Source organism: Hirundo rustica, chromosome 1, assembly GCF_015227805.2.
Source record: "Hirundo rustica isolate bHirRus1 chromosome 1, bHirRus1.pri.v3, whole genome shotgun sequence".
Lineage (NCBI taxonomy): Eukaryota > Metazoa > Chordata > Aves > Passeriformes > Hirundinidae > Hirundo > Hirundo rustica.
Window position 1 is genome coordinate 121,830,405 of NC_053450.1, and position 27,274 is coordinate 121,857,678.

Consider the following 27,274-nt stretch of genomic DNA (forward strand, 5'->3'; position numbering starts at 1 on the left):
GGGTTAGGCTTCTTCTTGTGCACACACTTGATTTTACAGAGATAACAGTTTGGGACTATAATCTGTCAGCAGGATCAGTGGAACCATTTATGTCCATAAAATTCAGTCTCATGCAGATTGAGGCTTTTTTTAGCCCCAGTTTTGCTCAAAATTATTAACAATATCATAGAATCTTGTAATTATAGGAAAAAGTTTAATATAAAACAGAAGTGTGGGGGGGAAAGGAGAGCCTTCCTGACAAGTGGTTTTTTCCTTTTTTCCTCTTTCTTTTAATTTTAAATAAAGCTGTCTGCAAATTTGAGCCTAGGGAGACCTTCATTAAAATCAATTAATCAGTCAGCCTCTCTGCTGAATAGCTTTCTGGAGACAAAGTCAAAATAGGATTTGGAAGCGATGTGTGTGCGACTCCTGGTTAACTTTTCTCCCCAGGGCCGCAGTCTCGTACCCCTGACCCGCCTCAGCGGGAGGCGAAGACGGGAGGGATCTGGCACTGGGATCCGTGACCGGCAGCTCAGGAGGAAGCGGGACCGTAGCCCACACGGCCATGGGGAGACCCCGGTACCCCGAGCAGGTGGCCGGGGCCTGCGGCTGGTCGCCGAGCAGGTGAAGGTTGTGTTTGGCAGCCTCGGCCCCCTCGCTGAAGGAACGACCGTCCCTCGGTTTAGCGACCTCGGCGAGGGCTGGTCGCTCCCCGCCGCGGGAGGGTGGAGGTGACGGCCGCGCTAGGAGCCAACTCCCGGCGGCCGGGCGAGCCCCCCGGGGCGGGCCCCACCTTCCCGGCCCCAGCAACTGCCCCGGAGCATCTCGCCTCGCCCCGCCGGCCGCAGGAGCAGACCCCAGCCCCGCCGCTGCCTCCGAGGGGCTGAGGGGGAAAGTTCTGCCCGCTTCCCCCCGGCCCCGCACGGGGCCGGACGAGGCGGCGCGGTGTCCCCCGGCGACGGAGGGCGGCGCGGGTGCCCTGCTCCTCCCGCCGCCGGCGGCCGCCGCCGGGGCAGCACAGCTGTTACAGAGCCGCGCTGGTCCCTCCTCCCAGCTGCGGCTGCCTCATCTCCCCCCACCCAGCCCGTCCCTCCCCTCCGCCGCTCCCGACGCTGCTGCTGCCGCCGCCGCTGCTGCCGCCACCACCACCTCCTCCTCCTCCCCACCCCCACCCTCTCTCTCGCTCCCCATCTCTCTCTCTCTCCGTCCCGTTCCCCCCCTGCCCCCGCCTCTCCCCGCCCTGCAGCCGCCGGCCCTGGCAGAGCAGGCACCGCAGGGGGATCTCGATGTAACACCATGACAGGCATCGCCGCCGCCTCCTTCTTCTCCAACGCCTGCAGGTTCGGGGGCTGCGGGCTCCACTTCCCAACCCTGGCAGAGCTCATCGAGCACATCGAGGACAACCACATCGGTGAGTGCCCGCGGGGCCGCGGCCGGGGCAGGGCAGGGCGGGCGGAGGGCGCGGGGGCCGCGGGGTGGGGGGCACAAGGTGCAGCGGGAGCCGGGGCGCGGCGGCCGCCGGGGGAGGAGGGTCGGCGGGCGCGGAGTGGCAGGAGCAGGTCCTGCGGGCGACGTGGAGCGCTCTTCGGGGAGGCGGCGGCGTGCGGCGCGGCGGCATGGGTGGGTGCGGGGGAGGCGTGCAGCCCGCCGGCCCTGGCGAGGGGGAGTTAGTTTGCATTGGCAGGAGGGAGCGCAGGAGCCCGGAGGAGGAGGCGGCGGCGGAGGAGGAGGAGGGAGGAGGACGGGCACAGCACGCCGCCTGCTGCTTCCGCCCCGGCGCTGGCTGTCAGGGCTCCGGGGAGGGAGGGAGCCGCCGCCGCGGCAGCCATTCCGCTTCCTCCTCCTCCTCCTCCTCCTCCTCCCGCCGCCGCCGCTGCGTCCTGTCAGCGCTGTTGCTAGGTGTGGCGGGGAGCGCGGGTCGCGCTCCGGCCGCCGCAGCGCGGGAGGCGCCTCTCGGCGGAGGCACCGGCGTGCAGGAGCGCGGGGCCGGCGGGGCGGTGGGCGTGGAGGGAGCGCCCGGCGGCGGGGCCGGAGCAGCCCCCGGGGCCGGGCGGACGAGAGAAGAAGGCGGCCGCGCCGGGCGGGACCCGCTGCCCTGAGCCGCGGAGCCCGGGCCCGGCCGCGCCGTAGCATCACCTGCGGGCTCCCCCCGCGGCCGCCGCTCCCCTCCGCCGCCCGTCCCGCCAGGGCCGCGGGGGCGGGGACGCGGCGGGGCGATGACTCGTCAGTGCCTTCCCGGCGCGGGCGCCTCATGGGCGGCGGGCGGGAGCGTGCGCAGGGGCGCCGGGGCCGCCCCTCGGCGGCGCGGGCGGCGCCCAGGGGAGGAGGGGGCGGCGCGGCTCCCGGCCGGCCGCGGCCGCCAACTTTCCCTCTCCCCCCTCCGGCGGGACCGGCCTGCCCGCGCACGGACGGGCCTCGGGCGTGCCGGAGCGCGGGGTCCGCCGGCAAAAGCGTCTCGCCCGCAGCCGGGCACCGCACTGCCGCCTCCCCGCACCTTCCCGCCTCGGCAGGTGTGCTGCCTTGGCTGCTGCGCTGCTGGCTTCCCGTCTGCATCTTCCCGAGTTTATCTTTTTGCTAATAAAACGCAGGGTTTAAGCTATCAAAAAACGAGCTAGTTCGTTGAAGCAGACCAAGTTTTAAAACCGGGGGGGGGGGGGCGGAGGGGAAATGCAGAAGTTTTAAGTACCTAGGGACTAAGTGTTTCGCTAGAAGTATGAAGAAACAGTGTTGCTACAACAACATGATGCATTTCAGTTTATTAAAGTTTTAATAAGCCTGCCTGAATACCTGAAAAAAATCCCCGAAGCTTAAATTGCGAGTGTAACGTTACATTAATGTAGCTTTATAGGTCAGCAAGATGAAAGGTGTGGTTCTCGTAATTATCACGATGCCTAGTATGAGGTAACAAAACCACATACCGCAATACTGTGTAATTTATGAGTTGACGAGGTGCAGGCATACCATTGTGATATTGTTGGGTTTTTTAAATTTCACGTTCTTAACTTTTCCTATACCGTGCATCACATAACACCAGAAAAGGTTACGGGAAATAGTTCCCCAAAATGACAGTTTGTAAGTCATCTTACGCGTCCCTTGAGTGGAATATCAGCCCTTAGGTGCCACAGCCCACAGGGTGTCAGAGAAGATATAGTCCTGCCCATGTGGTCTGTGCAGTGCTGTTTGAGTCCCAGCAAGCACTTCTGAGACTTCTTCACAGAGAAGAGAACTTTATTCTGAAATACTCTAATTTTTTAATAATTATATATTTAATTCTATAGCCAGTATTCATTACTTTTTCCTTTTTGTGGAGCGCTCTTTGGGGAGGCGGCGAAGTTAGAGCGTTACTGATTGAACACGCACATGTTTAATAGAGTGTGTCATTTGCCAGGACTTCCAGGACATGCATCTGAGGCTCTGCACGTAGTGTCACACAAGCAGCTGATACGAGTACAAACTGCTGGGGTATGACATAAGGCTGCTTGTGCTTCATTTTTAATGTTTCACTTCTGCGTGACAGCAGGTTGAACTTCACCTGCTTGTGAATGCAAGATGTGGTAGTGTTATGTTACCTGTATGAGACACTGGGAAAATCAGTAGGGAGTTGAACCAGTGACACTGAAATTATTAGGCGAAGGCTCAACTCTGTGGTTTGGTGTGTGTGAGGAACTCCTGCCACAGCCTAAAGTATGATAATCTATGAAAACTCGCCAGCTAAGCACTCAGCCGAAAGGTGATTAACCTTTCTGAAAGCAACTGGGTAAGGGCTAAATTTCTAAACAGGAGCTTATGTTTGGAATCACTTTCTCAGTAAGATGATGCAAACAGCGTCCAGCTTTTGCTGTCATACAGGCCTAGAAATGTGCGCTGAAATGTGTTGCTATAAAAATTGTCTGGGTTTTTTGGCATACATAGTGAAGAGTAACATGCCACCTAAAAATGGATTGCTTTGGACATTCAGCATGTGTTACAGGAATAAAGAAAACTTGATTGAGTTATATTCCATTATTAGTTTAAACTGAAGTGGGGGTGATTGCTGGGCAGACGGTGAAACAGCACAGATAACAAACTTGATGCTGCACACAGCTGTGTGTGGGGAGGTGTACATGGCACAGGCTCTAGGTAGTCTGGCTTCTGCAGTGCTGCTGCTCTGCCACATTTCACGGGATAGGTTAATCCACATCATCAATGGAGCGCTAGGAGGAATGTGGTTGTTTCTCAGAGCTGTACTGTGTATCTGAAAAGTGGGAGCAAACACTTAATCAAGGGATTTGTATTATTTTTTTTGGTCAGCCGTTGGAAAAAAACTCAGTTTAGCATAAGCAAATAGGGAAAGTGACAATGAAGAAGAAAGTCATGCTCAGGAATTTTCACCTGAACATGAGGAAGTACTTCTCTATCATGTGGATGGTTACTGGAACAAGTTGTCCAGAGAGATTGTGGAATCTCCCTCACTGGAAATACTCAAGAGCCATCTGGGTGCAATCCTGTGCCATGTGCTCTGGGATGACCCTTCTTAAGCAGGGAGGCTGGATGAGATGACCCACTGTGGTCCCTTCCAGCCTTACCTGTTCTGTGGTTCTGTGAAACACTGTTACGGCATTCTGGAGGCATTTCTAAACAATTCTGCGGTTGCTTTCTTTGTTTTTAATCCTAATGAATAATCATATTGTAATGAAATAATTCAGAGTACAGTGGTGTGGTTTGAGGGTTTTTTCCCACCTACATCGTTGTGGCCATTGGATTAAGTATTCCACTCCGAGGTGGTGCTGGGTGCGCATCAGCACATCAACTGCTTTTTGGGTTTTGCTTTTATAGATCAAAGACTTGGGAAGAGTTGGGCTCACTCAGAAGCACTGCTCTGGGGTCTTTCATAAGGCAGGTCAGGCCCTACTGGTGTCCTCTGCAATGAGACTGTGTTCTGCAGTCCGTAGCAATACTACTAAATAGTGTATTCACATTTTCTGTGGCTCACAGCTGGAAATGGTTGTTGATTTAAAACTGCTGATGCTTCTGTCAGCTTTTTCTACGAGCACGTTGTCCAAGCAACCTGAAGTGCTGTTACCTTCTCTGCAAGTGTGCTGAGAAGGAGGGCTTTTGGCCTGCCTTGCTAGGCTGTCTCCCTGCCTCTCGTTTTTTTCTTCTCTGACCCCTTGCAGGTAGTTTAGTTGACTTTTCTGACATCTCTAGTCCATGAGCAAAAGGCCAAATTTACTACAATTAGCCAGATTCACACTGTCAAATGGAATGGACATTCCCCTTGGTAATATCAAGAGAGGAGTAAGAAACCCAAACCCACCGATTTTGAACTGCCAAATATTCAGCTGTGGCAGACGTTATTACATTTCTACAGTCTCATAGTGTATTCAGCTATGATGTTGGGACCAACTTCCAGAGTTCCTGAAAATACACTTAAATCTTCTGGGCCATTTTGTGCTGTTTATAGAAGTCCCGAAAGTCCACCTCACCTTTGGTGAGGTTTATCTTTTTTTTTTTTTTTTTTTTTCCCTTTTGCTCCTCTCCCCCAACTTATTTCCCCCTCAATCTACCTGCAGTTGAACCGCACCCTTTAGATGGTGATTCAGGTAGTTTCTTAGTTGCTAAGATGAAGTTTACTCTGATGCTGAAGGGCCAATATTTAAGCTGAATCTCTTAATCAGGTTTTGACAACATCCATTAATTTATTTTAATTTTTGCATGGTATTTTTAGTAAAATACTTAAAAATCAGGTGAAGTTGCTGTTTGTATGAGGCACTATGTGTTCACTTGATTCATAAGTGCTGATGTGTATGGACCTGTGTAGCTCTTTGGCTGATATGACCAATCCTGCTTCTCCTGAGGCTCATCAAGCATTGAGGAAATAGATGCAAATGAAATGTGTCCAAACGTGGTGGGGTAGAAGAGGTGGAAGAGTGGAGAGAAAGAGATAAATCTGAATACGCTCTTACCTGGAAGTGGAGTTTGATAATTGTGTTGCACAGAAATACTAGAGTTTGAAGGGAGAAAAAAAGAAAGACCATCTGCTTATACAGTAATTGCACAAAAAGATGGTTGGCTGTTGCTGAACATCTCATCCTAGCTTTCTTTGCAAGAAGTCCCAGTGTTGGATAGCTTTCAGTGGGGTATTTTTGTAGTATTGCTGTTGGAACTGGGAGTTTTTCATGAAGCTTAACTGATTCCCAAATACTAGAATGGATCCTGCAACACAACAGTACTTGCTGAGGGAGCAGAGGCAGCTGCTTTCGTAAGTGGTAGGATTAGCAGGAAAAATAAAACTTCCTCCATAAAAGAAAAAATGCAGAAGACAGACCAAAACCTTGCATATAAAATACTACCCATCTGGAAAGTTCAGGTCATACGGAGGGAGAAGGAGGCTTATGGATTTCCATGTCTGGTGTTAGCTTTGACATCTGCTGCCTTCAGTGACTTCAATTCTTAATGTTATGGAGTCAAGGGGCCCGATTCCCCAGCAAAGAGCTCGAGTAGTTGAATAAGCCATTGGCTGAATGCACGTACCTTTCTTAAAGATGTCCCTTTCAATATCTTCTCAGACATGCTAATAACAGTGTGGTGTCCTCATTTGGATAGTTAGAGGTGTTGAATGATGATCTGGCTGTGAACATGTGCTAAAATGGCATTTGGTGTTGCTAAAATGTGGGCTTTGCTCCACACTGCTGTGTTGCCTGACTTCCAGCAACATCTTGGATAAAATGCAGTCTGACAGAGGTGACGGCTTCTATATTGGAGCCGACCGCATGTTGTGTAAAACAAGCATAAGAAGATGCAACTGTTGAATGTTCCTAAAGGTGAGGATGAGGGGCTACACATAAGCATGTATGGAAGGCCTGGAAAACCTAAGTCTGTGTGACAGATTGTGTTCACTTAAAGCTGAGCTCTTCACAAGAGTGTGAGCATCATTTAAGTGGCTGCCATCATGTAACTTAGCGTTTGCTCGATGTGTAATTTAACACTTGGAGTTGAGAAGGCTGTTTTGAAAAGGTGGTAGATCTTAACCTAAGGCTTTTTACTCCAGGAGTGATGTGACAGCTGGGTACATGGAGTGCTCTCATCAGCATCTGGAAATCAGAGGACAGACCCATGCTTAGTTGCTAGTAATGTGCATGACTGTATGTCCTTGCAAAATAAACAAACAATTATGTGCATTTACCTCAGCAGGAGTACAAGTTGTTGTTCATGAAAAGCAACTTCTTACATTTACGGCTACATTTAGCTCAAGTTCATCCTCTGCCCGGTACTTCTGCAACTATAGTTTTTGTTTCTTATTTAAAATGTGTTTCACGGCGAAGTGGAAGGATCTGTTTTCCAAGGATGTTGGTTATTTTCTTTGCAAGTCGGTATGGTGAGGAAGGCCTTTCTATCAGGAAGGAAGGTGTTTCTATCAAACAGTCTTTTTTTGACTAAAAGATCTGATCAGCACTTTTTCCCCCCAGCATGTAATCTTGAGGAGAGCAGATTTTTGGATAAATTTGCATTTACAAGTATGGCTTCTTTTGCTCTTTGGGTTTGAATATAAATTGTGATAAAATGTAAATGTGACTCTTGTAAAAAGTTCTAGACTACATTAATCGTATGGAGGAAAATGGAATTGTCATTAAACTTTGACTAAAACATAGTTTTTTCATACTTCTGTGACATGAAATTTTTTCTCGCTCTGGGGTTACTGAGTACATGGACGATAAGATATAAAGTGTTTAATGGTGTAAAGCCTGAGTCGTATATTTGCTGGGAAGAAAGGGCTGAAAGCAAACATCTGTGAAATGCTGCAAACTGATTTTTCAGTTCTGAGATTGAAGGTCTCACATAAAGCTGATAGGGATCTTTCCTTTTTCCTCTGCTTGCTGGAGTGGCTTTGGATGAGGCCCATTGCAGTGCTGTATCCACACGGCTGGCAGGGATTGTTCCTCTTGTATGTCGGCAGATCTACAAAAGAGCTGGACAGTGAAAACCTGAAGAAACATCAGGTAACTTTGTAGCAGTGTCATTACACTTCACTACACTAGTGTAGGTATATTTACCTTTGTGGTGAAATTTATAGGGATTATCATGGCTGCACTGCAGGCTTTGAGAGGATGTTTTAATGGTTCATCTCCAGTTCTTATGAGAACTGTAAAATAATCAGGTGGCTGCCAGTCAAGTTATCTTTTTCCCCTTCATCATTTCTTGAGGAATGTGAAATTGTGTAATAAAAAATAATAATTGTATAGTAAAAAATAATTTGAGGAAGGGCTGATGCCAGAAGATGAAGAGACATCTGTTCAATCTGAGACAATCTTACCTACCATTCTTTCCTCTTCTAGAATATAATGCAAATGCAAACAAGTAATCGGAAATATTTTGTGTCAAGCTGCAGAATACTTTCATGCAGAAGAAGAAAGCGCTAGAGGCCTGCTGCTTGCAGTGTACATTATATGTTGTTCCTGAATGTGCTATTTTTTTTTCTTTATTCATATTTATTTTTCTCTCTAAGCTGTTTTTTCACTGAGAATTCATTTTATTTCTCTCTAGTAAGCACCAGTTATTCAAAATTTGGATGATAACCATCCAAGAAAATAGCTGCTCTGTACACTTTGAGAGATGCAGAGACAAAGATTTTAGTGTTAATTTGAAATGGCGACAATTAGAGAATTGATTTGATAAATCAGCTATGTTTAACAATAGAGTCCTTGGTTTTAAAGGACTCTCAGTGAATAACTTCACATTAAAAATTAAACAACCAATTCCTGTTACTCAGTGTCTCATTCTATCTTGAGACTTTTAGAAATGCATTGAGAGAGTTTATTACACTTTAGTTACAAGATGAGGGACCAATATTCAGAGCTGTAGAATAGAAGAAATGTTCCAGTTCATGGTTTAATGATATTTTTCTTGGGTATTTATATTTGTGTTCCTTGAATTATTTTAAGGCTCCTTCTTAACTTTGTGCTGTGATAAACAAGGGGAATAGATTTTTTCACCAGAGATGCTGATGACACTGCACTTGTTGTGTCTCATAAGTGCACAGGATGGAGTATATTACTACTGTGCAGTTTCATTTCAGACACTGTAATTCATTAAAGACTGAACTGACTTAAGTACAGGTGTTAGTTTTATCTTTTTGATGTTCTGTTTTGTGTTGTAAAGGATGGAGTAGATATAGAAGAAGACATTTACCAGTTTAAGGGAAAAATTAAATGGGATTTTGAAGCCAAGCTGGTCACTTCTTTATGGACAAAGAGATTAGAACCTGATTGTGGATGAGCTTTGAAACATTTCCTCTGATTTTGAGAAAGATTTTGCTGTGTGCTGATAAAGACTATCTTATTTATTAAGGGCATGGGATTTTTGTTGTGGTTTTCTTTTTTGTTTTTTTGGGGGCAGGGTTTGTTGTTGTTTGGGGTTTGTTGTGGTTGTTGTGGGGTTTTTTTGTTTGGTTGGGGTTTTTTGCAAAAAGCTGAGCACTTTCATTTTGAAATCCTGGCATTGCTGAAACTGGTCCAACAAAACCTTTTTATAGTTTTAGAGAATATTTGAACACTTCTGAGATACCTGCTTCAAGTACTTTGTAAAGCTTGAATAAGCTACAAATGTCTCTGTTCCTTATGGAAATGAATTTTTTTTTCCCATCGTATTTTGACAGATAGTAAATACTCCGTGAATAAAATTTGAACCTCTAAATACCCCAGTGTGAAGTGGAAAAGAGGATGACCTGTTTCTCCAGCAGTGTGTAATGTAGTCACTATCTCACTTTCTGGGAATTATCCTGATAGGAGCCATAACCCAGAAACATGGAGGTGGTACATTTAAGGTGCAAGAGATCCAGTTTCGCTGCTATGAGATACAAAAATCTTACCTCAGCCCCTTTGAGGCATTCAATGTGGAAAACAACACTATTTATTTATTTCAGTCTTTATTATGATGTAATCCTGCTGTGTATGTTCATCAGTGTGTGTATCAGTGCTGTGGAAGTGACCTCAAATTTAAAGGCTTCGTGTAGACTTCAGATGTTTGCCTGCTGCCAGGTGAAAGCTGCATACCGGAGTACTGAAACCTACCCTTGCTTCCTTCCTCTTTAGATCAAAGAACTGACATTGACACAGGTAAATCTGATGACAAACTTTGAGGAAGCCCTTGAAATTTACATGGTTTTTTAGCAATGTGTTGGAGGGGTGTTAACAGCTTCTATAACTTGCTCTTGAGGAGAGTCTGCTGCCTGATTGTTATACTGGGTTAACTGGGTGATGTGAGAGTTGTTAAGATCTCAGTTTTGATGCAGAAAATAACAGTAAACCATGCACATGCTCATCTTTATATCAGTTTGGGACCAGGGAGCTTTTCTGTTTATCCCGTTAAGCTCTGGGGGTATCTGCAGAGCCTTTCTCCTGTGGTTTTCGTCGTCTGAACATTTTTATTTTTCCTTTTGCATAGAGTAGATTATGGAGAAAGATGTGTGAAAAAACTACTTAGGAAAACTTCAAATAATTGTTTTTTCCAATAAATTTGTTTGGGACATATTGCAAGGGCTTCTTGCTTACTTAGTAACTGTTAACGTGAGGAAGATGCATTTGTAGAAGGGGAGTGAAAGATTTCTGCAGCAGTGGGAGCATAGAAAAGGGGAGAGTCTCAGAGGTATGATGCTCTGTGTGCCCAGATTTAGGGTTATTCATCAATGCAGAGTGCCATGGATGTGACAGCATGGACCAGGCAGCTGACAGTAACAAATTCACTAAAAATTGCTTGTAACCACTGTGATATTTGGAGGAAAAAGGAAAACTTAAATGTGTTTAAAATAAAATCCATGGTAGCAGATACTTCCAGGGAGGAACTAGGAACGCTGTGGTCCCTACTGTAGTTATAAGTGCTCTATGCTCTATGAGGCAAGGTAGTGGTGTGGTGAGTGAGGAGGGTGGGAAGATAATGCTACACAGAGTTTTTTGTATGTACTTTCATTTCACAGCACTCCTCTGGTGAGTCTTCATTTTCCTGGGCTCATTGTAAGCACTTGTTGTACTTGAGAGAGGCTTTTTAGTTGTGCTGTAGGACTCTTTGCACATAGTCATAGCATTGGTAATAACTGTATTTTCTTTTTACCTTAGGAAATCTCATGAATTGATTAAATACTCTTACTGGTGAGAAATGCTGACACTGTAGCTATATCTGTCCTCCTGCTTTACCTTCAGCAGCCATGGTTGACAGAGCTTCCAGGCTTTGGTCTTTGTCTTAGGAGAGCTGCCTAGAGATTTAGCTACCTGTGCCTAGTGTTCTAGTGTTCTCATTTCATGTATCCAGAATAAGCCCTTTCTTCCTGGCAGATTTTTTTGGTGGTTGATTTTTTTTGGTTGTTGGTTTTGTTTTGTTGGTTTTTTGGGGGGTGATTGTGAAGAGCCTGCCATCAGGACAAAGCAAATACTTCATCTTTGCTGACAGTTACCATGGGGCAGTTACCCAGGGCTCTCTTTAGACCAGACTGAGTGGGAGAAAAAGTCTGTGTTGGATACAGTGAGCTGTAGTTATATGCCAGGGAGTTTTAGTGGCTTGCTCAACCAGCTTCCAGAGCCAGGGTAAATAGCAAGTGCTTGTTCAGGTATGAACAATAATTGAATGCACAGGATGGGGAAAAGGTATTTGTTGCTGTTACCTTCTGTGGATGTTTTTGGTTGCGCTCTTGTATTTTAATATTAAGTGGTTTTTAATGAAATATATATATTAAAAAAATGCAGTTGAGCAGCTTTTACCTGAAGAATTTTACTTCTGCAGCAATTTTCATAACTCTGAGTTAGAAATCATTGTGAAAGACACAGGCAAGAGGTGTGCTCTTGCTATATCTGAATTGTATATATGGTCTCAAATGCATTTCAGATATTGAAACAAATACAACAAAAATTACATGCGTTTATAAATTTAATGAATGTTCTGGAGATACACTGGGTTAATAGATAGCTGCATTTTTTTTTTCCTCAGTGGTCGCATGGCTTCTTCCTTTGTTTCCTTTTTAAATTGAAAGTGTAATTCCTGTAGCGTTGTCACCCTAGTTCCACTTGATCCCACTGACCTCAGAAATGTAGTAGGTGTACAGTTAGTGAACCCTTCTGTTCCTGCTAATGGCACAGTGTTCCAGCCACGGGATTGCTTACTACCACCAAATATTCTGGAAGTGAGGGAATGCCTTTTCTCTGACCCTGCCTGTATGGGAGCCATGACATTTGCATCTGGAAACCAAATCCCCTTTGCCCTGCCCCACAAAGCACTACCCCTTAATAATGGAAAGGATTGGAGTTTTGCCCACAGTGGTGAAAGTGGCTACTAAAAACACTTGATACCTCATGAATTCAACGTTGGGCTCAAACACACAGTTTTGCAATTGCTTCTTCTGTAGTAGCAGGTGTACATACATATTGAGAGCCTGTTAGTATTTGCTCAATCTCTGTGGTGTTGTGTGGCTAGAACCATGGCACAGAATTGAGTATGCAGCTCTCTAGAAAGTATTGTCAGTTTGCGTGGGGTAATAGTTTAAAATTTATTATGCACTCATTGTATGCCATTAGACTTGCTATGTCGATAATTAGGAACAATAATTCATGCTGATCTTTCTGCATGTAATTTAGACATATTAATTGTAATTGAAGACCAGGTTTATGTTTATTTCAGAAGCCTGCAAAGCTGCAGGTAGTTAGGAGAAGAAGAGGGAACTGAAGAGAGGAGGCTGGGAAGAGCCCACATACTAGTTCTGTTTTGGAAAATTCATACAAGATAGTAAATTGCAGAGGTAGGAGTTAAAAACCCAAACCTTCCAGTATCTGTACTTTGGGAAGACACTTGTGAGGAGTTGTTCATCCTTTCATGATTGAAAAAGCATCATACAAACCCAGGGTCAGAATTAAATTTTTTTTTCTTGTCTGTATCAACCTGTGGAGCAAAGTTGAACCTTTACATCTTTCTGCTGTTCTGTACTACTGTTCAACCCCTCTCATCACCTGACACTTCTCCTTACCTGCTGATCCCTGACTGGTGTTTTAAGGAAAAGGGGTTATAAATCCCATACCTACATGGAGAAACACTGCTCCAGCAGTGTTTAGCTTTTAATAAGGAGTTATACTCAGCAGGGCATTCTGCTGCACCTCCACACAAACCCCCAGACTGTGGTGCTTGGTGGCCCAAAGTGGTTTCCCCTTTGCATAGAATGTACCCACCTAGAAAGGTGTTACATGTGAACGCTAGAGTTGGTGGATCCCTGATTTAGGCTTTGTAGGGAAATCAGAAATTGCCTGCTGTTCTGTTACTGCTTTAAAAACTTGAAGTTTGAAAATGTCCATCCGGTGTCTGTGCTCACCTGCTGCTCACCTTCTGACTGTTCGTTCTGTTCTCTTCTCCTGTTGCTCCACAGATGAGTGGTTGATTGGAGCCTTTCTCACGGCTGCTGCTTTTCTGTCCTGGAACCACTGAACCGCTTCGTCCTGTAAAGTCTCAAAGCCTTCTTTTCTTGTGAATACTGATTGTTCTAATTTATTTATTTTTGGTGCTCTGTAGAATAGGTGTAGCTTAGGAACAGGACACTGAACATAGGCATAATAGGATATACTGTACTTGTGTTGTTCAGGCCTCTGTATTAACCATATAAATACTGAAGGTGCGTTGCTGAGAAAATAAAGAAGCAGAGTGTAGCGAGGAGTAAAGATGAAAAAATCTGAAATTAAAGCAAAGGGAGAAAAGGAATTTGTGAAAAGCAAAGGAGTCTGCTTTCTAAAATGAGGTCTTGGTTGAGTTTTTTGAATCTCATATGCTGGACAGTCGCCTGCCTGAAAAGAAAACATGTTTTTTCTTGCTAGGCAGACACGTGTCTAATTCTGGAGCAAGTATACAGGCCACTCTCTTTTCTCCTGACTCACTTTGAGGTTGAATGCTTGGGGTTATTCGGGCAGTCTGCTTGAGGCATGTACTTGATGAGATTCAGAGCTCTTAATGGATGTTTTAAGTATCCTTAGTTCATTGCCTACAAAGTCCTTACCTAATTTATCCTGAAAACCTTTCTTGTTTATATTACTAAATACATCCTGATATCATATGAATTCTATGGGTTATTGTAGCTGCCTTTTCAAGCTACTTCAGTACCTCTTTGGAATTTCCCTCCTTGCAGGTGACCTATCACACTACTGATTTTAATGAATTTTCTGTAGATCATGTTCCTTAAGAGCTGCATTAATGATATAGATGTGGATAACTCCCCTCTATATTTTCATTTTGAAACAGAACTTTACATATCTGAGAGCTGAATTCTTTTGCTTAGCTTTCCTGCTCAGGATACTGAGCACTGAATGCTCAATCCAAAAGACTGTTTCTGTTACTGAATGTGTGTGCTGAAGCACTCCTGGTAAGTAAGCAGTCTTCTTCTCAGATATGACATATCCTCTTCCTGTTCTTCCAGGAATGCTGTAGCCTTTCTCTTAACGTCACTTCCAAAGCCATTCTTTCTGGAGTCCTAGGATTTGTTAAATGTTGGGCTGGTAGCCCATCCTTTCTAAACAAACACTATTTTGTTGCTATTGCAGCATAACTGATTTTTTTTCTTTTTATTTTTCTGTTTTTTCTTTTCTTTTTATTAATTTTCCCCATTCCCCCCCCATTTCTCTTACCAGTGGCTGCACAATAGAATACCTTTCTTGTCAAGATCCTAAAGGTCTTCCTTTCTGGGTACCCTTTGGTTGCTTTCTAGCTTGTTGTGGGTAGGTAGCTCAGTAGAACAGACTTGTTAATGACAGCTTGTCTGGGAGTAAGTCTGTTTATGTGGACTTAGTCTGATTTCCTCACTTTGACTACATTGAACCTTACCATCTTTGAACCTCTGGTGTTAAGCAATCAAACATCTTGCATGATGGTGGTTTTTAGAGTCCAGTAGGCAGGGCTGATAATAAGCATTCAAGAAAGCAAATGTATTGTTTTGAGTTTGGTCTGTGATTTGTGGGTTTTGGGTTTTTTTCCTGACTTTCTATGAAAAGCAGAATATAAACATTAAGGCCATTACCAGAAGGTTTCGTGCTTGAACTTGGGTGGATACACACCTGATTTGGATTCCTTTCCAAGACAGACTTTTGTTTCACAAGTGTCTGAGACAGCCCCCATTTGAAAACACATTGAACTGTGCTGTGCTAGATATTTTGAGCTCCAAAGTGGTTTAGACCATGGCAGAGAAACTGCTTTCTCTCAGTGTCCTTGCAGTGCAGTGGCGTAACATATGTTGTTGGTTACTAGGAAGAAAAAGCTGAAGTTTCACAGTCCTCCTGTCTCATTGTTCTTTACTAGTTGGTGTGGTGTCATGATTGTGTGGTAGGATGAGGAAAAGTATTCCTACAAATAAAAGAGGTACTGAGTAATCGTGTCCTAAGCAATACAAGTTTACATGGGCACAACATACTTCTAGTTGAGTATATATCCCTGCAAGTTCCATGAAACACAGCTTGTCCATGTGATACCTCATGGTGAGACATCTGATGGGCAAGAGAGACCAGCTGCTGCTGAAGCACCAGCAGGGTTTGGTGGCCCTGGTTGTGTAGATGATTGCGGGGCTGTCCGTCCCTAAGCAAAGCACAACTGTTACATTACTCTGTAATACTCACATGTCTGTAAATACACAGTTTTCTTTACTTGGAGAGGGAAAAACAGTGATTTGGGGGATGACATGTATCCTAGTTTTGCATAACCATAACCATCATAAATAATAAATACTTTTGTAGGGGAATTGATATTTAGGAGGTGCTGACCTCTTCACCTTCTGAAAACTGGTGGTCTGTTGTGGTGTCTCATGTTGGTCCTGCGTGCTTTTTATAATTGACATATATGGTTTAATAAAACAAAACTGATCCATGGTACTAACGTGTAGTAAGTACTTTTGCAGACTAAACTGAGCCTGGCAGCTCTTCCCACCTGATGGCCTGAGGAAAGAGAAGATGTGGTAGCAAGAGGTAGATCTGAGTGGAGGCAGCTCCGTCCTACCTTCTGGGTGATGTTTCTGGAGATGGCACAGAGGAGAGCACAGAGCTGTTTCTACGCTGGAGAATGTGTTTAAGAGCATGCATTCCTAGTGATTTGTTGGACTTGTTCATGTAGTAGGAACTTGTCTAGATGTTTGTTTGTTGTTTTTTTTTTTCTGATGCTTAGAATGTGTTGTAAGGATATGACTTTAGGAGAATGGCTTGAGTAACACTTTTGCTGTCTTGGGCAGGTGCAGAGTTCAGAAGCTCTCTTTTTTGGAGGAGAACAGAGAAGCGTCTGTACGTTCGCCTGCCACAAAAAAAAAGTAGTAATAATGAAATACACTGCAAAGTGCACGTTTGTCAATTGCATTCAAGTGCTCAGCTAACCACAGTGTTGGTCCCAGTTTAAGGAGTAAGATAAGCAGCACAGTGGTATTTTGTGGTATTTAACTTTTGGCCTTGAATTTGAGGATCAGTTGTGGACATTTCCTGAGAAGCAGCAAGTTTCTACATGTTTTGTGAACTGCAAATAGTCTCATGCTGAGTGTGCATGTGATTGGGGCTGATTCTTATCAGCTCACGTTTTGAGGGAGCAGCACATACAGAGGTCCTCTGATGGGGGGTAAAGATTTTCAAATAAATACAGTCTCTTCCTGGGGATGTACACTTGTGGTGTCAGTTTAATGATGCTATTTTGAACTGGCTATAGGATAATGAAAACAGTGTTCGTGTTCCTAAGTGTGGGTTTTACCAGCACTTCACTCCATATTTAGCTGTGAATACAAGGTGTCAGGATTAAGTTTTCCTTTTCATCATATATGCAGTGTTCTGAAGAAGTAAAAGTGCAGAAATGAGCTCTAAAAATCACCAGTGCCTTACCACTAGATAGAGATTTCTGCCTTGTTTCCAACTTTCATAACTTCTCTGCATCCAGTTTTAAAAATAGTTGAACTCCATCAAGGATTAGGAGTCCTGTATTTTTATTTGCTATTTCTGATTCCTTTAGCTGACTATAGGTGAACAGATACCTCATTGTCTGTGAGAGGTAGCCAACACTCTATATATGGACCACAGAGGAAATGAATCTGTTTATTAAATAGGGCGTAGAAATGGAATTTGCGTGTTTTTGTCTCTGTGTAACTATGAACCAGCATTACTGGTGCAGATTCTGTTTAGTGGGGTAAGGAAAAGGCTTTTTGCAGAGCAGATTGGAATAAAATCCAAAATATCTACACAGTGCTAATGGGTCCGAGGTTTTATAAGATCTGCATTACTTGTTCTGCCATCTAAATTCTTCCTTTGTGGCTATTTCATTTGATTTAACAGATCTGAAACTTCTAGCTTCAGCTGTGATACTGTAAAAGAGAAGATAATAAAATGTCAGCTCTGTGTGGTGGCGGTGTGTTTGGTGTGTAGAAGAAGGGTTTTTCTGGTTGTTTTTTTTTTTTTGCAATCTCTGCCATCTTTCCCTTTTTTGAAGAATCTTTCTATGGATCCTAAAACTGGTGAAAATACTAATTCTCAGTTTTCCTGCATCTGTCCATGTAAGTGTAGAAGTGAAAACATTGTTCTTGTTATTGGTCTGATTCATGAGCATTCACCTTGCCTTAGGTGGGAGGAGGAAGAGAATACATTATTGTGAAAGAAAATGTTTGAGCTCCTCAGTAATAAAGTAAACATAGCTTGCACTTAAGCAGGAAGAGTGTTGGTGGATAATAATGGTAGAATTACAGTTTAATTGGTTGACTGTGATAATAAGCATTAGTGTTTGGCAATGTGTTATTTCCATTTAGAAATGCAAGGATTAGATGGCTCAGCAAAGCATGGAGGAGGAGAACCAAACCAGAGAGGTGAAACCAGTCCTGGACTAGTGGCAGGGCTGGATCTTCTCCTCCTTACAGGAATTGTTGCGAGATGCCAAGGAGGTGTGTGGGCAAGAAAGGGTTTTGTGTGTAATCTGTAGCTCTCAGTAGCAAAACCTTTGGATGATCCATGACACCTTCGGATGGAACATGAATGATTTCTCTGCTGCAAAGATTCCAGTGAGGATATCAGGAGATCTAGGCTCATAAATAAGTCTATACATAAATACACAAACCCAAACATATACATGCATGAAGGATGTTTATGGTTTCTTTGTCTGCATGTAAATATGTGACATGTAAATAAATATTTTGGTTTTGGTTTGGGTAAGAGACTGAAGTGCAATTTCCTGTTCAAAGAGGCATGATCACAGAATTAAAAAATGGGCTTTACTCTAGAGAGAGTACCTAAATACCTTCTGTTTCTGATGGCCTTTTTCTTTTTTGTTTGTTTTGTTTGGTTTTTTTTTAATTAACAGATATAATAACTATACTCTTGACATTATTTTTTCTATAATTCAAATCATGCTGCTTAGGCTTTGCTAACTATCTCAGGTGATAGCTATCACCTTGGTTCTGAGGGAGAGAATCTTAAACAGTCTAAATATGTGGGCAGGTGAGGACAGCTGTAGATATTTATCCCAGCAGCCATGTATTTTAACTTCTAAGCTTTGTGTTGTGTCTGTGAGACCATTTCTGACTTTATTATTTTTATTAGTTACTCTGCTTATTTCTTGGTGTCTTTTCAATTTTGTTTAGTTTCAATTTTTTCCTTTCTTTTAAAATTTTCCCATTCTAAAGTTTGTCTGGTTAGCGCTTTTGATGTGGCAGACATTGAAGAACTTTACTATGCATCATCTGGCTACAGTAGAACTTGATGATTCTTACACATTCTTACTTGTAGCTCCATGGATTTGGCAGTAAATCATTGACTTTTTAACACTGATAAGCAGAAGCTGCTGTAATATAGCATTAGTAATGCTTGAACCTGGCTTGACAATAAGTAATTTAAGAAGTCATGTCTTGAAGGAGGTGGAGAGTGGGAGAGAGAAGTGACAGCACACCAGTTCTGTGAAGACCAGAGGAGTATTGTATGTAGTGTTGTAGTGAGTAAAACTCCTGAGACTGTCAGAGTAGCAGGAGTGTGCTGAAGGCAGGGATGCGCTGTTTCAAGAGGGATGATGGCTTCTCAGAAAAGTGCAGAAATGGCTGTGAATTAGAGGTCAGCAAAAGTAAACTGCCTCTCTGTCTCTCTTGTGAAGTGATAGGGTTTGGCTTCCATTGTGTGTGCTTGGACGAGTACACCGTGCCAAAATTAACCCTAGGAACGTGAGCAAGAAATGGGCACCACAGATGGATAACAAGGCAATGTTCATGAGTCTCTAATAGGAGTCTGAGGAGTACTTCATCTCTTTTTTAAATGATCTGGGATTATGTTTGACTTGGAGTAACAAAAAGGTGGTGCTGCCAGGTTGTCTTTGCTTAAAGAGAAAAACTGCAAGTTGAATTGATGAATAAAACATAAGTAGTGGTAGGGCTGAGATTGTAGAAAAAGTCCTATTTCCTGCAGTTAGCAAGCCTGCTTCCTCTCTTCTATTTTGTTTTTAATTTCCATGCCTCATGTATCCTTTCAGTTCTTTATAAACTTCAAGAACTGAGCTAAATGGCGTCTTTGATGCTGGGGTAAAGGATTACATTTGCTAGTAAGAACAGATTAGCTAGTTCTTTTAAAACAGAGCTGTCTTAAAAGATGTGAAGAGGGCTTTAAACTAAAGCTGGTGGGGGAGGGGAACTTCCATCCATCCTACTCCTACCGGTTTGATGCCAGTGCCAGCAAGAGATGCCCAGAGCCTGGAGATGGATTGCAGGTCAGCAGCAGAGCTCCTGGAGAGTAGCACAAAGGAGTTGCAGCCTCTCGGGGTGACAAGTCGACTTTGTTGCATCAGCACACTGGAAAGGAGGGGGTGGCATCCTGAGTGACCTTGACAGGCAGGCTTGTGCAAACCTCGTGAAGTTCAGGAAGGGCAGGTGCAAGGTCCTGCAGATGGGTCAGGGCAATCCTGAGCACAAATACAGTCTGGGCAGAGAATGGATTGACACTAACCCTACAGAGAAGTACTTGGGGGGTGTGGATGGAGGAGAAGCAAATGACCCAGCGGTGTGAGCTTGAGCTCAGAGAAAGCCAAATGTGTCCTGGGCTGCAATAAAAGCGGCGTGACCAGCACACCTCTGCTCTGCTCTGGTGAGACCCCACCTGGAGAAATGCATTCAGCTCCCAGGTCCCCAGCTCAGGAGGGATGTGGACCTGCTGGATTGGGTCCAGAGGAAACCACAAAGATGACAAGAGGGTTGGAGCAGCCCTTGTATGAAGACAGGTTCACAGAAGTTGGGGTTGTTCAGCCTGGAGAAGAGAGGGCTCCAGAAGGCTTTATAGCACCTTCTGTTACTAAAGAGGGCCCCTAACAAGGCTGGAGAGGGACTTTGAAAGGATGTGTAGTGGTAGGGTAAGGGGTAATGGCTTTAAACTGAAAGAGGGTAGATTTAGATTGGATATTAGGGAGAAATTCTTTACAGGGAGGATGATGAGGCAGTGGAACAGGTTTCCCAGAGAAGCTGAGGATGCCCCATCCCTGGAAATATTCAGGGCCAGGCTGGATGGAGTTTTGACCTGCCTGATCTCATGGAAGGCATCTCTGCTCATGGTGGGACACCTAGATGGTCTTTAAGGTCCCTTACAACCCAAACCATTCTATGATTCCTGAATGAACTGCTTTTTCACCCAGAAAGTAGTGTCAAGTTCAGTTGTCAAGTTGCTAAAGATCAAAGTGGGCACTGGTGAGCAGCTTGTCCTTTAATTACTGTCATTTTCCTCATCCTTGTACTCTTGTAGTGTGCTTACGCATATGCACACTAAGATAAATGCAGGATAAGCATTTGCCTTTCTTAGATGGGGTAGCTGGAAAGGAGTGTGTTTGTAGTATTTGGTTCACTTTGGTGAAAGAGGCTACTGAAGCTACTTAGTCTTAAATCGGATAATTTATCTTATGCTCATGAAAGAAGCTATGGGAGAAGTCATAGGCATGGATGTACTGTAGTTTCTCTTTCTGTAAATCAAACCTTTTTGTAGTCTGGCTGAAGGCTACCAGGTAGAGTTAAAAATGTCATGAGGACTGCTCCTGAGTATTTACTTTAAGTTCAGCCCCACCCAACCCCACATAGTCGCAACCTTTTTTTGACAGCATGAATAGTGACTCTCTGAGGTTGTCTCAGTCATGAGGCAGGACACTGCCTCTGTGTCACCATTCAGTTCCTGAGCAACACAAACAGTCAGGTGTGTGGGATTTTTTCTTTTTTTCTTCTCTTAAATCTAGAGAGGTTTGCTTACAAGATGAAAAAGCTGACATGATCTCCTATTAAGAATAAAAAGTATTTAAAACAATTTTTCGGTGATGTTTCCAAGTCCTATTCAAATACCCTGTCTAAACCTGAGCTAGTTCTTCTTCTCATCTTTCTTTTTATAGTTTTCCTCTTTCCTGTTTCAGCATCAAGTTTACCATGGTTTTTGCACTTCTCTGCTACATATGAAACTCAAGGAGGAACATTTAACTTCACCTGCTCTGGTCTTTAAGGGTGTGATGAGTGGTAATAAAACCTTTCTTAATGTAACTTTGACGTCTGTCATTGTTGGAAGTATACTGATTTGAATTATCCCACTAAGCATCTGTGAAAGGCAGGTACATGTACAGCTACTGACTTCAGGCGTTTTATTCAGAATAAATTATGGGTTTTTTTTTTCCTGTAACAGTAGTGCCATTGGTTAATTTAGGGTATTTTAATTTTTCCCAAGTATGGGGATCCTAGCGTATCATGAAGTGTGAAAAAGTGTACAAATCCTTTGAGAATTCCTATGAGACTATTCCTTTCTATTATGGTCTCTGTACAGAAGTAAAGGCTGCTAGTTGGTTCCTTGTCTGCATTCGACTCATTTTAGCTGATTTTAAAGTTTCAGTTGTTTAGAATCTTTGTCTCTGGAACTTTATTGGCAGTGATAGCCCATACGGTGTAGAATAACAGACAACTTTTTGCGCACATCTTGCCTTTGTTTTGTTTACATAGTTTTGTTCTGTAGCAAATGTTTCTCGTGCTAATGAGCCTTTCCTCCAGGAACTTGTGTGCCGTGAAAGAGTCATTTATTTTAGTTCCCAACTGAAAATGTCTTGCTGGTTCAACAGCTACTGCTTCGTCTCTTTCAGTCACTGTCATGGGTATGAGCTCCCAACGTCTTATGTCAGGGTTCTGAGGTGAGAGCCCAGTTAGGAAATGATCTTTCAACACACACTGCCATATCACATACCCTGGTGGTATTTTTAATGGTAAATTGTTAAGTTAATGATGTAGGTGCTGATGATTTTTTTTTTTTTAGGGTTCCAACTAGAATCATCAATTGTAAAAATGGGATTGTTACCCATCTAGTCCAAGGCAGTCAAAAGAGCAAAGAGTATTTTCCTGTATGTTTAATTATAGTAACATATGGTCAAATAAAGTTACTTTTTTACTGCAGTGGATTCTTGGAACTCAGTGTAACTGACCTTTGCTTCCAGACTGTAAAAGTCACTTGAAAGAATGTATTAATAAGGAGAGAACAGTACTAATTTTCATGTGTATATTCTAAAAGGCACTAAAAGTGCCTCTGGAAAATTTCCAAACAAAAATAAAATAGTTTCTCAAGATTTTCCCAAAAGTCTGCACTCCTTGTTTCTCCTATCAGAAGCTGGATTTGAATGGAGCAGCAAATGTGCAGTGTAAGGGTGAAGGATCAGTGAGGTAAGGTGTAGAACTCCTGCTGCTTTAGGCTTTGCTGAAGACAACCAGCTCATTGTCATCAGAATACACCTCCAGACATGAGCTCTGCCTTTAAAACTGGACTCTGTTTCAGACATGAGTTTGAACCTTGTCTGGCACGTAGAAATTTGTAAGCAGTGGGGTAGCAGGCAGGAGTTGGCATGGGAGAATGAAGTATTCTTGCCTGTATCTTCCTGGGTTTCTCCCACTTCCTACCCCTTAGGCCAAGTTCAAAACTCGCTTTCAGCTCTATCCCAGAGCTATAATTTTGAGATGGGACTGGCTTCTTAAGACGGGTATGATTTGTGCTTAATATGGATGTAAACTTTTCACTGATTTTGCCTTCCCAATACTCGGCTGTTGTCCTTGTTGACTTCTTAGAAATTTCTTAGAAACTTTTAGAATGTGGCATGGCTAAAATTTACAACTTGAGTGTCTAGGGGGGGAGTGGATTATGTTCTGTCTAAAATACTTTTAAGTAGCAACTCTAATCCAGGGTAGAAAAGATAATCCTCTACAGGCCTGTAATAACTCTATTAAGAAGCTGTGCAGTGAAGGAAGAAAGTGTTTCTGCTTTTCTTTAAAAACATGGCACTGTGAAAGATTAGGACATGGCTGGTGAATGCTAAATTGTTCATTTTGCACTGCTGTAGCTGATGCTGTGCAAATTCTCATCATGTCAATGTGCTGAACTAGGATGTGTGTATCACAGCAAGCTATCAAGGTACCTGTCTGCATCAGTATAGAAAATAAAATCTCTTATTACCAAAGATAAGTCTGTGTGGTGTCTGTAGACGTAAAATCTTGTGTTTTAGCCCGGTATCCTTGAGATTATCAAGGAAGGGTGGTGGTTTCTACTTGAGAATACTCTCAGTTTAAGAGGGTAAGGCTTGTTTTGTGCTGAAGGAATACTGCATCTGTTCTCAGCTTCCCGCTGGCTTTTGGTTAAGTAGTGGTATATCAGCCTGATGTAGTGCACATCATTGTAAAGTAATACCCATATTGTGAAATGCTGCAACAAGAAGAAACGTGTTGACATGCTCTCTGAAGCCTCCTCTACATGTTTTAGGCAAAAATAATCTGGCCCTGCATGAATGCACGCATAACTAGGGTGTTTAATCCCAGAGTTGATTAAGTTGCAAAGAACAAACTTGTAAACTTTGGGAGTAATATATAATAATTTCCCCCCTCCTTCCTCCTGTTATTCTCATGCAAGAATTGCAGGTAAAAAAGGCAAGAAATCTTGCAAGCTCCCAGTGGCTACATGGTATTACAATCTTTACAGTCTGCTTGTGCTATATGTGTAATTCTCAAGTTCTGCGACTAAGAAATAAACCAGAGCTTTTCACCCATTGTACTCGCTGGCAACACAAGGAACAGCATTTGGGTACAGCTTATTGTGTTGCACTTTTAAACTGCTGGAATTTTGCATGCAATCCAAAAGGCTTTATATTTTTGTCTGTTTTGCTCTTAAAGCAGGAAAGAATGAGATGATGCAGAAGGTGATTCTCCAATTTTCATTTCCTTCTGTCTTTAGAACGTTTGTAATAATGTTGCTGTGTACATGCAAATGATGTTAATCAGGAGATTTTGGTGTCAGCTTTGTCAACGTTTACATTCACTTTACACACTGAATTTGCATTTGAAAAGGCCTGTTATAATCAACATTTAAGGGATAACATAGTCAAATTTACATTTGATTGAGTAGAAATGTTAAGTAATTTTAGCTGAGCTGTTGCTAGGAAACAAGCCAATGTTTTTGTATTTTTTTCCCCTTAATCCATACTGTCTTTCTATCGGCAATTCATCTGATAATACAAGAACACCAACACCCAAACAGTATAACTTACATCTTTACTATATTTCTAGATTTATAGTTTTCCTACTGGTCATAACTTAAGGTGAAGTTTTGGAGAAATTCTCTCGTAAATTGTCTAACAGTCACTCATGACTGCTTTTTCTGTGTGTGATCAGAAGTAGGATCAGCTGGTTTGACTTTTTAAAAAACCCATAAATTCTGTATCTTCTTATGATAAGCTGTCTTTTCAGAAGTACACTTAATGCATTTCTTTTTCTGTGGTCGATGTTTATAATGTTAGTCACCATTCAAAGAACATCATGCAACTGCCCAAGAATTCTGCAGAGTTTTATGTGTGACCTCTCAGGGTTTGAGTAGTGCACTGGTTTTGTCCTTATCTTGGGTGATCATTTTGATAACCGTGTCATTTTCACTCAAGTGGGCAAAACGAATTGGAGCTGCAAAAGGAAATCTTCCAATTTTGGATACGCCCTGGCTGTCTGTTGTGTATCTTTTGGGACTTGTAGGAGGACTCCACAGCTTGGCACTTCGCAGCAGTCTTCATCTGGCAAAAATGCTAATTAAAGGGAAGAATAGTTCCTATTCATATCAGTCCCAAAGCATTTCAAGTGCATTATCTGTGTGGCGCATATAAATGTGGCGATCCCCCGAAACTTGCTACAAGGCAGTTGAAGGAATGTAGCTCCTTACAAGGCCAAATAGAGGCTCTCTTGCCTCCCCAGCCTGCTGAACCAGACAGAATACAGTTTTACTGTAGATATATGGTCCTTCTCACTTCATGTACCCCAAAGCTTTCCTCAGGGCAGTCAGTCAGAGGCTGGTGAGCTCTCTAGACAGAGATAGCAGCTGTTACTCATGTCGGTAGCTCACGAGCACCCCTGGGCACCCAAACTTCTGCAAACCCAGGAAGAGGGCTGGCCTGCTGTTATACCCTTTTAATCCCTCCCAAAAGCAGTGGTTATTCTTACCTTTCCACCTTCATGGCAAGTGAAGTAGGCAGATGGGCTTCTATCCTGTATGCAGAGCTAAAAGTCTCAGCATGGCATAAACCTTGCAGCTTTCTGGCCAGGGTAAGAAAGCTACTGAAATTAATCATACTGGCAGTAGTTTTGGGGCTACTATTATTGTAGCACTGCTTAAACAGCCACAGGCATTCCAGATCCCTGCTGCAGGAAAGACTGCAGATTCCTTATATTTTTATGGTCTCCCAGTGGTATGGGCTGCATTCCTCAGATTCTAAGTAATCCATGCATGTGCAAAATACATATTATAAAATCTGATCGGGCAGGGCCTACGGTCACATTGGAGCAGATGTGGGTTTCCTTCAGTTCTTGGCACCTGTTGCATTCCTTACTGGAAAATACTGATTAAAATAGCCTTTTCTCACAACTTGTTTTATATGTCTTAAAAAAAAAAAAATAAAATAAAATATTTGCCTCTGGGGTGCAGTGTGGTTGGAAAGAGAGCTCAGGCAGCTAATTCTCATTTGCATACTCCTAATTTTCATGTGTTGGTAGCTTTGAGCATGCATTTCTTCAGCAGCTTTTGGAGCCTCTGACTCTAGGAAGGAAACTGAGCAAATCTGAACAGAGTAAGGAGGACTTTGCTATGAAGCCTGTGGTATAGCATGGTGTCCATGCACAGGTGAGACCTTGTGTGTCTCAGTCCTGTTTCCTCTCTCTTCAAGGCATGACTTCATGTATCTTTCTTAGTATGAGGTTTTGGTGGAGAGAGAATGCACTTAGAGCTGTCAGCATTAAAATTCCTGTAAATGGGTATCTCTGTGTAGGAAACCTTAGAGCCCTAAGGTGTGGCCAGGGTCTCAGGTGGGGTGCATAACAAAAAGCAGAACCTTTCACTTGGCAAAAGTGTCTAGAAATTCTGTTCAGGTATTAATTTAAGTGACTGCTTTTTTCCAGGAAACTTTAATACCTTCCTCTGCTCCCATGTTTTATGTAGAGTACTCAAAAAGGCACTTGCCTTTTGGGATGCTGTCCATGGAATCTGTGATCTGTAGGATGTAGTTATGTAGTGAAAGGTCACAGTGTACTGCTAGCTTGTGCTAAGTGGATGCTTATGACTCATTTATACTTCTGTTAACAGGTGTGGGATTTTGTTTTGGTTATCCCTGAACTCTGTTATACTAGAGATCGAAGCACTGTCTGATTTTGCAGTCATAGAAATACACAAAAAAAAATGTTCTTGTCTGATAATTCTACATGCCAAGCTTTTATTCTAGGTCCTGGACTGTATTTTTTGTCATACTTCAGTCTGCCTGTTGCCAGCTGCTTTTCTAAGAAGGCAGACAATAACCTAATAATGGATGCACAAATGCAAATTGTGTTGTAATCTTCTTCTTCAGATAGGTTACTTGACCCAGTAGAATCCCATTAAGAAAGTGAGCTTACTAGTTCAGCTCTTAATTTTTGTATTAGTAGTAAAGTCTCCCTGTCAAGTTTTTGGGGTTTTTTTTAAGGTTGATCTAAGTACAATCTCTGAACATCTTCATAGCCCTTTTCCTGAGTACAAAGCAGTGCTTTCACTGATGTGTTCACTGTGAGTTATCTTCAAGAAGGAAGCCCAGAACTTGGTACGGGTGTTTTACTGACTTTATATTACTATATACTTGTAGAGCCATTGATTTTATTGCTTGCTGCTTTGTTTTAGTTTCAAAGAACTCTCCTTGTATTACTGAGGCTGCTTACTGTCAAGTAATGCCAAGGGATTTACTTTCTTCCAGGGACTAATGTGTAGTTGTGTTCATTGTGTTAAATTTTCCAGTGTTTGTAGGCACCTCCTTCATGAGAGTT

At 43.1% G+C, this 27,274-nt stretch overlaps 1 protein-coding gene across 1 annotated transcript in view; it reads left to right on the top strand.

Annotated features, from left to right (window-relative positions):
• The first annotated feature begins 1,087 nt into the window (after window positions 1–1,087).
• Window positions 1,088–27,274, top strand: part of JAZF1 (JAZF zinc finger 1) — a 199,433-nt gene continuing 173,246 nt past the window's right edge. The window contains exon 1 of the mRNA XM_040086692.2: window positions 1,088–1,390. Coding sequence (XP_039942626.1) covers window positions 1,276–1,390 — 115 coding nt within the window. The 5' untranslated portion in view covers window positions 1,088–1,275. The remainder of the gene's footprint in view (window positions 1,391–27,274) is intronic.